Below are 10,642 nucleotides of genomic sequence, written 5' to 3'. Positions count from 1 at the left end.
TCTTTGTTCTTTTCTTTTTTTTAAAAAAACATATTTTATTTATTTATTTTTGCTTTTGCTGCCCTTACTGTTTTTTATTGTTGTTGTTGTTATTGATGTCATTGTTAGATAAGACAGAGAGAAATCAAGAGAGGAGGGGAAGACAGAGAGAGGGAGAGAAAGATAGACACCTGCAGACCTGTTTCACCGCCTGTGAAGCGACTCCCCTGCAGGTGGGGAGCCAGGGGCTCGAACCGGGATCCTTACTCTGGTCCTTGCCTACAGACTCAAAGCCTTTTCCCTTGTTGTAGGTCCAATATGCTAGCCATGGAAGGGATAAACAAAACCGCAAAGATACAGTTTTTCTTTCGTCCATTCTCAACAGACCCTAAGATACAGGTGGTGATTTTTGTGGCCTTCTTGGTGATGTACTTGACCAGCCTCAGCGGAAACGCTACAATTGCCGTCGTTGTCCAAATCAACCACTCCCTGCACACACCCATGTATTTTTTCCTGGCTAACTTGGCAGTTCTTGAAATCTTCTATACATCTTCCATTGCCCCACTTGCCTTGGCCAACCTTCTTTCCATGGGCAAGACTCCTATCTCCACCACCGGATGTGCCACCCAAATGTTTTTCTTTGTCTTTTTGGGTGGGGCTGATTGCGTTCTCCTAGCAGTCATGGCTTATGACCGGTTTGTAGCCATCTGTTACCCTCTGAGGTACACTCTTCTCATGAGTTGGCCTTTGTGTGTGGAGTTGATGGTTGGGTCCCTGGTGCTGGGCTTCCTACTGTCTCTGACCCTGACTGCTTTAATCTTCCATCTTCCTTTCTGTGACAACAATGAGATCTACCACTTCTACTGTGACATGCCCGCCATCATGCGCCTGGCCTGTGCAGACACACACGTTCATGAGACTGCCCTGTATATCATCAGCTTCATCGTCCTCAGTCTTCCCCTGTCACTCATCTCCATCTCCTACATCTTCATTGTGGCAGCCATCTTGCAGATCCGTACAGCACAAGGGCGCCATCGAGCTTTCTCCACCTGCTCCTCCCACATCTTGGTGGTCCTCCTGCAATATGGCTGCACCAGCTTTATATACCTGTCCCCCAGTTCCAGTTACTCTCCTGAGAGGGACCGGGTAGTGTCCGTGGTCTATACTTTCATCACCCCTATTTTAAATCCCTTGATCTACAGTATGAGAAACAAAGAACTAAAAGAAGCCCTGAGGAAGGCGCTGAGGAAGGACTAGGTGGAAGGATCTTGTGGTGTGAGACACTTCAGGGAATGAAATGGGCCGCCCGCCATCAATACTTAGGCTGGGACCTCATGCGCACATGAGGAATGTCTTCAGAAGACTGAGCCAAACGGAACATTATTAGAGGTGTATGACAGGGAAAAATTGCTACTGAGCAATGGAAAATAAAGCTTATTGCGGTCTGAGAGGTGGTGCAATGGATAAAGCACTGGATTCTCAACCATGAGGTCCCGAGTTCAACCCCCCACGGCACATGTTCTTTCTCTCTCCTATCTTTCTGATTAATAAATAAATAAAATCTTTTTTAAAAAAATATAGAGGGGGTTGGGCGGTAGCACAGCGGGTTAAGCGCAAGTGGGGCAAAGCACGAGGACCGGCATAAGGATCCTGGTTTGAGCCCCGGGCTCCTCACCTGCAGAGGAGTCGATTCGCAAGCGGTGAAGCAGGTCTGCAGGTGTCTTATCTTTCTCTCCCCTTCTCTGTTTTCCCCTCCTCTCTCCATTTCTCTCTGTCCTATCTGACAATGACGACATCAGTAACAGCAACAATAATAACTACAACAAGGGCAACAAAAGGGAATAAATAAGTAACTTTAAAAAAAGGAAGGAAGGAAGGAAGGAAGGGAGAAAGAAAGAAAGAAAGAAAGAAAGAAAGAAAGAAAGAAAGAAAGAAAGAAAATAAAGCTTAGCCACATAGCACAACAGGATGGTCTAGACATGGATGAAAAGGGAACATGCACATTTTCTGACATTTCCTATTTATTAGACACTATTGTTTTTTAAATCTATTTATTTGTTTTTTTTAATATTTATTGTTGTATGCTTTACATTGGGTTATTCTAGTTCTCCCCCGCCAAGAGAATTGGATCAGTCCAGTTAGTTTCCCCGGCCTGCTTGGCCCCGCCCCTGGGAACCCCGAGAGAGTGCCAGAGTTCCAGAGTTCCAGAGTTGGAGAGTGGCAGAGTTAGAGAGAGTTCTTGCAGCTGCAGCGGGGGAAAGAGGCAACAGAGTTCTGTTTGGTGATTAGTTTGTCTTAGTTTATAAATCATTGTTCCTGAATAAAGAAATACAGCTTCCCTGCCCAGCCGTTGTCTCCGCGTCTCTGTTACCCGTCCGTGAAGCTAGCCCGCCCAGCTAGAGCCTCTGAATTTTAACAACAATTTATTTTATTTATTTATTCCCTTTTGTTGCCCTTGTTGTTTTATTGTTGTAGTTATTATTATTGTTGTCGTTGTTGGATAGGACAGAGAGAAATGAAGAGGGGAGGGGAAGACAGAGAGGAGGAGAGAAAGATAGACACCTGCAGACCTGCTTCACCACCTGTGAAGTGACTCCCCTGCAGGTGGGGAGCCGGGGTTCGAACCGGGATCCTTATGCCGGTCCTTGTGCTTTGCGCCACCTGTGCTTAACCCGCTGCGCTACAGCCCAACTCCCTATTTGTTATTTTTTATTATCTTTATTTGTTGGGTAGTTGCCATCTCCCCCTGGCTTCTTCTTATCCATATGCCTATATAGGGATTTACTGATCCAAAGGTTTGGTCTATTTACATAAATCACTTTTACATAAAGCACTCCAGGGCATTGGTGGTTCAGTTATAGGATTCTCGCCTGTTCCGCCCCCTCCTTGTCACACTCTGATTTTCACCAGTCACTTTTCTCTCCACCCTCTCTATATCACATCCTGTTTCCACCCTACTTGGAGAGTATAAAAACAGCTGCTCTTCTGATTAAAGACACTTGGAAATTGCTTTCCGGCTCCGAGAGTTCCAGAGTGTATCTCCTGCGGAAGTTGGTGCAGCACGAGTTCCTGATCCCTCTCCCACACAGCAGCCTAGATCAGCTCCAGTTGAGTGATCTCCAACCCAGAGAGCACTAGCTCGGGAAGAAGTACCCTCAGGCTATCCCGGCATTTATTTATTTATTGAATAGAGACAGCCAGAAATCGAGAGGGAAGGGGGAGCTAGAGAGGGAGAAAGAGACAGAGAGACACCTGCAGCTTCAACACTCATAACGCTTTCCCCCTGCAGGTGAGGACCATAGACTCTAACTTGGGTCCTTGTACACTGTAACATGTGTGCTCAACCAGGTGTGCCACCACCTGGTCCCTTAAAGTATTTATTTATTCATAAGATAGGAGGAGAGAGAGAACCAGACATCACTTGGTTATGTGCTGCCAGGGGTTGAACTCGGGACCTCATGGTTGAGAATCCAATGCTTTATCCACTGTGCCACCTCTCGGACCACTGTTAGGCACTCTACATGAATGATCTCACTTAGTCTATAGCAATTATAACTGGTTTGATTTTTTTTCCTTAGAAAAGTGACTTAAAATGGATTTTTTAAATTTCTTTATTGGGGGTTTAGTGGTTTACAGTCAACAGTAAAATACATACATTGTAACATTTCCACACAACAGTACAACCCCCACTCCTCTTCCATAATATTCCAGGACTTGAACACTCCCCTCACCCAAGTCTTTTACTTTGGTGCAATACACCAACTGAAGTTCAAGTTCTGCTTAATGTTTTCAAAAATAAAAATTAAAAAATTAAGATTTTTTTTAAAAATATTTATTTATTTATTTATTTCCTTTTGTTGCCCTTGTTGTTTTATTGTTGTTGTTGGATAGAACCGAGAGAAATGGAGAGAGGAGGGAAAGACAGAGGGGGGAGAGAAAGATAGACACCTGAAGACCTGCTTCATCACTTGTAAAGCGACTCCCCTGCAGTGGGGAGCCAGGGGCTCAAACCAGGATCCTTATGCCAGTCCTTATGCTTTGCACCACCTGCGCTTAACCCACTATGCTGCCACCCAACTCCCCTAAAAAAAATGTTAAGGGCCGGGGTAGATAGTATAATGGTTATACAAGGAGTCTGTCATGCCTGAGGCTCCAAAGTCCCAGGTTCAATCTCCCTGCACCACCATAAGCCAGAGCTGAGCAGTGCTCTGGAGAAAAAGAAAAAAGAAGGGAAAATAAAATTTGTGTGTGTGTGTGTGTGTGTGTGTGTATCCAGATAACAGTTTAAGTATTTAGGAATCTAAGAACAGGGTTAGGCTGTGGTGCACCTGGTTAAGCACACACATACAGTGCACAAAGACCTGGGTTCAAGCCTCTGCTCTCTACCTCAAGTTGGACTGCAGGTGTCTCTCTCTCTCTCTCTTTTTAATTTAATTTTAATTGAGAGAGAGAGAGCTACAGAAAAAGACACAGAGAGAAAGACCAACTCTGGTTTATGATGGGGCTGAGGACTGAACCTGGAACCTCAGAGCCTCAGACATGAGAGTCTGTTTGCATAACCATTATGCTGTCTCCCCAGCCCCAGGTGTCTCTCTATCTTCCTCTCCCTTCTCAATTTCTCTCTGTCTTTATTCAATGATAAATATTTTTTAAAAATTTAAAAGATAAAGAAGAAGAAGAGGAGGAAGAGGAGGAAGAGGAAGAGGAAGCGGAAGCGGAAGGGGAAGAAGGAGGAGAAGGAGAAGAGGAAGAAGAGGAAGAAGAGGAAGAGGAAGAAGAAGAAGAAGAAGAAGAAGAAGAAGAAGAAGAAGAAGAAGAAGAAGTAGAAGAAGAAGTAGAAGAAGAAGTAGAAGAAGAAGAAGAACGAAAGAAATCTAAGAACAATGATTTCTTCATACCAAGCTGTTCTCCTTGGTCTAACCTCGCTCTGCCAGTAGGAGTCTATGGAATGTGGTACAAAGTCTTCCCCTTCTAATATCCCCATCCTTATTGCTGAAGCAGTTGGGCTGAACTAAGTGATTCCCAGTGTTCCTTCCAAGGTCCTAGCATTATGTCCCATAAACTGGCCAAGCAAGACCTCATTGGCAAAAAACAAGTAAGTAAAGGGAAACTAGTCCATTACAAAACTAATGGGAACTTTCTCACATTTTTGCTTTGTTAATCAAAATGAAAACTCATGGTTGTGCTCAGAAAATTTAAAGAACACCAGTAATTTTTTTAAAAAGATGATAGGGGCAAGGTGGTGGCGCATTTGGTTGAACGCACATGTTACAGTGCCCAAGGACCCAGGTTCGAGCCCCAGGTCCCCACTTGCAGGGGGAAAGCTTCACGAGTGGTGAAGTAGTGCTGCAGGTGTCTCTCTCCCTCTCTATCTCCCCCTTGTCTCTAGATTTCTGACTGCCTTTATCCAATAAAAATAAAGATAATAAAAAATATTTTTTAAAAAGGACGATAATAATGAGGAGTAATGTTCCTTCATTTAATAAATCAGACTATAGTGGAGGAGGAAAGTGGGCCTCACTGAACTATGAAATCTTCAAGAATCATGTCTGCCTTGTGTCAGCCATCCTTTCTTATTTTAGTCTGACTCTGCTTGAGTTTATGAGAGGTTCATTCACAAAACACTTCATTCCCTACTGTACAGCTTGAGTTGCTGAACTGTTTTCCCTCATCAAGAGTTAAAGTCTGTCTACCAAAAACTTCCTCTCACTGATCCTATTTTTATCCCCTATAGCTTTCTTTTACATAGTAGCTCTTCACACAGATTTAGAAATTTTCCATTCCGTGTCCAGTGGTGGTGCACATGCCTGAGCGCACTTGTTACAATGTGCAAAGACCTGACTCAAGCCCCAGGCCCCCACCTAAAAGGGGAAAGCTTTGTGAGTGGTGAAGCAGGGCTGCAGGTGTCTCTCTATCTCTCTACCTCTCTACCTCCCCCCCTCTCTCAGTTTCTTTCTGTCTCTATCCAATAATAGATAAATGTTAATTTTTTTTAAATAAAACCTTTCGTCATGCCCTAAGACCTCATTAGGCAGTTCTTCTTTGTTAGCATGGAACTGGCCGCGAGATGCCCAGTTCCCACAAAAGCAAAGATTGGAATCGGAGAAAAAAACTGAAGACTCTTAGGATCTTGTGACCTGCCACTGACGTTTCAGAAGGACTTCAGAAGGAGCTGAAATTCTGAGGACAGCAATTTACCTGAGAGCCCAAGGCTTATTGGTATTAGAGTTCATTACAGGCTTGGGCAGGGTTGAAGATTTTTATTTACTTTATTTTTTATTTATTTATTTATTTATTTTACCAAAACACTGATCAGCTCTGGCTGATCAGCGTATAACCATGGATGTTTGATTTGTATTTCAGGTTATAATTTATGTGTTGCTTTATCTTCTATTGAAGTAATATTTGTTGAAATCAAAGTCATATTGATTTACACATTATATAGTTTCAGGTGTACTGTCTTTCAAATCAACATCTGTATATGCTACTATATGTTCTTTAATTTTTATACTGTAAATTTTTTTAAATATATTTATTTATTACCTCCAGGGCTATTGCTGGGGCTCAGTGCCTACATTATGAATCCACTGCTCCTGGAGGCTATTATTTTTTCCCTTTTGTTGCCCTTGTTGTTTATCATTGTTGTTGTATTATTATTGTTGTTTTGCTGTTGTTGCTATTGGATAGGACAGAGAGAAATGGAGAGAAGAGGGAAAGACAGAAAGGGGGAGTATAAAGATAGACACTTGCAGGATGGATTGGAGGGAGAATATAGGTCCAAAAAAGATGGCAGAGGACGTAGTGGTGGTTGTATTGTTATATGGAAAACAGAAATGTTATGCATGTACAAACTATTGTATTAACTGTCGAATGTAAAACATTAATTCCCCAATAAAGAAATTAAAAAAAAAGAAAAGGTAGACACTTGCATACCTGCTTCACCACTTGTGAAGCAACCCCACTCTGCCTAGCAAATGAGGAGCCGGCGGCTCCAACCGGGATCCTTGCGGGTCCTTGTGCTTTATGCCATGTGTGCTACCGCCCAGCCCCATTATCTTTAGTTATTTACTGGATAGAGACGGCCAGAAATCAAGAGAGAAGGGGTTGATAGAGAGGGAGAGAGAGGCACCTGCAGACTTGCTTCACCACTCGCAAAGCTTTCCCCCTGCAGGTGGGAACCAAGGGCTTAAACCCGGGTCCTTGCGCATTGTAACGTGCGCTCAACCAGGTGCACCACCACCTGGCACCCACTATAAATACTTTAATTGTAATTATGAAGAGAGAACTCCACAGGTATGAATGAAGGAGTAAAACAGAGATGGAAAGTAGGATTGTCATAGACCTTTTCTTGACTCTGCCTTGTGACATATATCTCTTTCAGAGAACAGATATACCACAAAAAATTAGACTAATTTTCCACAAAAAGGCCTCCCACCTCTCTTCAAATTACAAATCCTAAACCCAACATCAAATACTGCGTGAGATCCTCAGCTGTGAAAATGAAAAAGGTAGGGCCAGGCGGCGGCGCACCTGGTTGAACACAAACATTACGGTGTGCAAGGATGCAGGTTCAAGCCCATGGTCCCCACCTGAAGGGAGAAAGCTTCATGAGTGGTGAAGTAGGTCTGCAGGTGTCTCTGTCTATCTACCTATCTATCTATCTATCTCCTCCCCTTTCAATTCCTCTCTGTCTCTATCCAATTAATTAAATAATAAAAGAGAAATAAAATGTAAATGACACGCTCTTCTCTCTAAGGAGTTTTTAGCTTAGATGAGCTATAAATGGCGGTAGTGCAACGGATCAAGCGTACATGGCGCAAAGCTGAGGACCAGAGTAAGGAGTATACAGTGTAGAGAGCTAGTATATATGCAAACTAAGTGCCATGTTTGATATAAAGGAAATAGCAAAAAAAAAAAAAAAAATCAATGAAATGCTGTGAGATGACCGCACATGTTGTTGCCATGCGCAAGGACTAGGGTTCAAGCCAGCCGCCCCAAACCCCGCTGCAAGAGGAAAGTTTCATAACTGCTAGAACAGTACTGCAGATGTCTATCTCTCTGCCTAGCTATACCTTCCCTCTTAATTTCCCTCTGTTCCCATGCAATTAATTGATTAATTATTAAATACTATGAGAAACAAAGCAGGGGCCGGGTGGTGGCGCACCTGGTTGATCGCACATGTTACAATGCACAAGAACCCAGGTTTGAGGCCGCGGTCCCCACCTACAGAGGGAAAAGCTTCACGAGTGGTGAAGCAGGGCTGCAGGTCTCTCTCTGTCTCTGTCCCTCTCTATCTTCCCCTTCCCTCTCGATTTCTCGCTGTCTCTATCCAGTAAGTAAACAAAAATAGGGAGTCGGGCTGTAGCGCAGCAGGTTAATTGCACATGGTACAAAGCGCACGTAAGGATCCCAGTTCAAACCCCCAGCTCCCCACCTGCAGGGAGTCGCTTCACAGGCGGTGAAGCAGGTCTGCAGGTGTCTATCTTTCTCTCCCCCTCTCTGTCTTCCCCGCCTCCCTCCATTTCTCTCTGTCCTATCCAACAACGATGACATCAATAACAACAATAATAATTACAACAATAAAACAACAAGGGCAACAAAAGGAAATACATAAAATATTTTTTAAAATTATAAAAAATAAGTAAAAATGATAAAATGTTCAAATAAATATTTATTTAAAAAAAGAAATAAAGCAGAGTAAATTATTAAGAGTAAAGCAGAGTAAGCCTGTACTAAAGATGCAGCATCGGAATATGTATACATATACTGGAATTACTTAGTACAAACATTGAAGACAAGAAATATAGAGACAGAAATTGACATTTGGACTGCTGTGATTAACTAACCAAGCCAATAATTTTATCATTAGAGCAAGGGTGTATTCAATTTTCTAAAGTATCAAATAATAAACCAAGGAATGAAGTAAACAACAACATGATAGGGCTTTGTAAGACATGCAACAGAGGCAAATATAAAACGGTACAGAATCTTTAAAAATGCATTGTGCTAATGCATCAAGCAAGAAAATATTTCTGAACTCTTGACCTCAATCTATGGACTTCATATCCCTTATTTAGAGTAGTGCTGAGTCTTTGTCTCCACTTGTTATTGGAGTTCTCTTTGTTCAAAATAATTTAATAGAAATTCGGCTTCAGTCTTGAGGCTGATGATTATGCCTTAAGGTCACGTAGGGCCATCTGAGAATTATAACATCATGCCCACATATATATCCCTAAAGGTCCTGTCTTCATTTAACAGGGCCCACGGTAATGAATCTAAGGAGGGGATAATTACTGAGCCAGAGCCCTGGTCTCCTGACAAATCTCTTCTTCCAATGTCAACATTCACAACCCTATCTTCCATTTCTGGTTTTTGTCCAGGTTTTATAACCAATTATTTTTGTTGTTTTGTTTCTTTGTTAATACCCATGGCCTTTGATTTTCTTTTTTTCTCCTTCACCAACTTCATTCTTAAAATGGGTGAAAATCGGCAGTGTTGTATTCCCAGAGGACTTGCCCCTTTGAATGTCAAAGTAATGAGACTATGTGTAAACAGTACATTAAGGGGCTAGGCGGTGGTGCACCTGATTAAGCACACACATTACAATGCAAGAGGACCCAAGTTCAAGCCCCTGGTCCCCACCTGCAGGGGGAAAGCTTCACAAGTGGTGAAGCAGGGCTGGAAGGCTCTCTCTCTCTCTCTCTCTCTCTCTCTCTCTCCCTCTCCCTCTTTCTCTCTCTCTCTCTCTCCCTCTCCCACAGCACTGCACAGTTCTGGTTCATGGTAGTTCAGGGGACTGAACCTGGGACTTTGGAGCCTCAGACATGAGAGTCTTTTTGTATAACCATTATGCTATTTACCCCCACTTGTCTCTCCCTACCTCCTCCTGCCCTCTCAATTTCTCTCTGTCTCTACCCAAGACTAAACATTTTTTTTAATTTGAAAAAGAGAAAATGTTTTTTTAAAAGATAAAAACAGTATGTTACCATATACAAAGTTCTTCTGAGAATATTATGGTTTTTATCAGTAAAATTCTTTTTTTTTTTTTTAATTTTTTTTATTAAAGAAAGGATTAATTAACAAAACCATAGGGTAGGAGGGGTACAACTCCACACAATTCCCACCGCCCAATCTCCATATCCCACCCCCTCCCCCGATAAGCTTTCCCATTCTCTATCCCTCTGGGAGCATGGACCCAGGGTCATTGAGGGTTGCAGAAGGTAGAAGGTCTGGCTTCTGTAATTGCTTCCTCGCTGAACATGGGCGTTGACTGGTCGGTCCATACTCCCAGTCTGCCTCTCTCTTTCCCTAGTAGGGTGGGTCTCTGGGGAAGCTGAGCTCCAGGACACATTGGTGGTGTCTTCAATCCAGGAAAGTCTGGCCGGCATCCTGATGACACCTGGAACCTGGTGACTGAAAAGAGAGTTAACATACAAAGCCAAACAAATTGTTGAGCAATCATGGACCCAAAGCTTGGAAAAGTGGAGAGGAAGTATTAGGGAGGTACTCACTGCAAACTCTAGTATACTTCTGCTTTCTTACTTTGGTGCCATACTCCAAACTCAGTCAATTTCTGCTTTGCGTTTCTACTTCTTTTTTTTTTTTTTTTTACATGCATAACATTCCCCAGATTCCCATTTAGCAATACCACCCCACTATTTCA

The 10,642-nt window shown here is 42.8% G+C and overlaps 1 protein-coding gene across 1 annotated transcript; it reads left to right on the top strand.

Annotated features, from left to right (window-relative positions):
• Positions 1 to 306: 306 nt before the first annotated feature.
• On the top strand, positions 307 to 1,236 carry LOC103110458 (olfactory receptor 10V1). Its single transcript, XM_007519624.1, has one exon. It carries the CDS (start codon positions 307 to 309, stop codon positions 1,234 to 1,236), a length of 930 nt encoding a protein of 309 aa, XP_007519686.1.
• Positions 1,237 to 10,642: the final 9,406 nt, after the last annotated feature.

This window comes from Erinaceus europaeus, chromosome 17, assembly GCF_950295315.1.
Source record: "Erinaceus europaeus chromosome 17, mEriEur2.1, whole genome shotgun sequence".
Taxonomy (NCBI): Eukaryota; Metazoa; Chordata; class Mammalia; order Eulipotyphla; family Erinaceidae; genus Erinaceus; species Erinaceus europaeus.
Note: the sequence above shows the minus strand (reverse complement) of the source record. Positions and strands in the feature narration are given on the sequence as shown.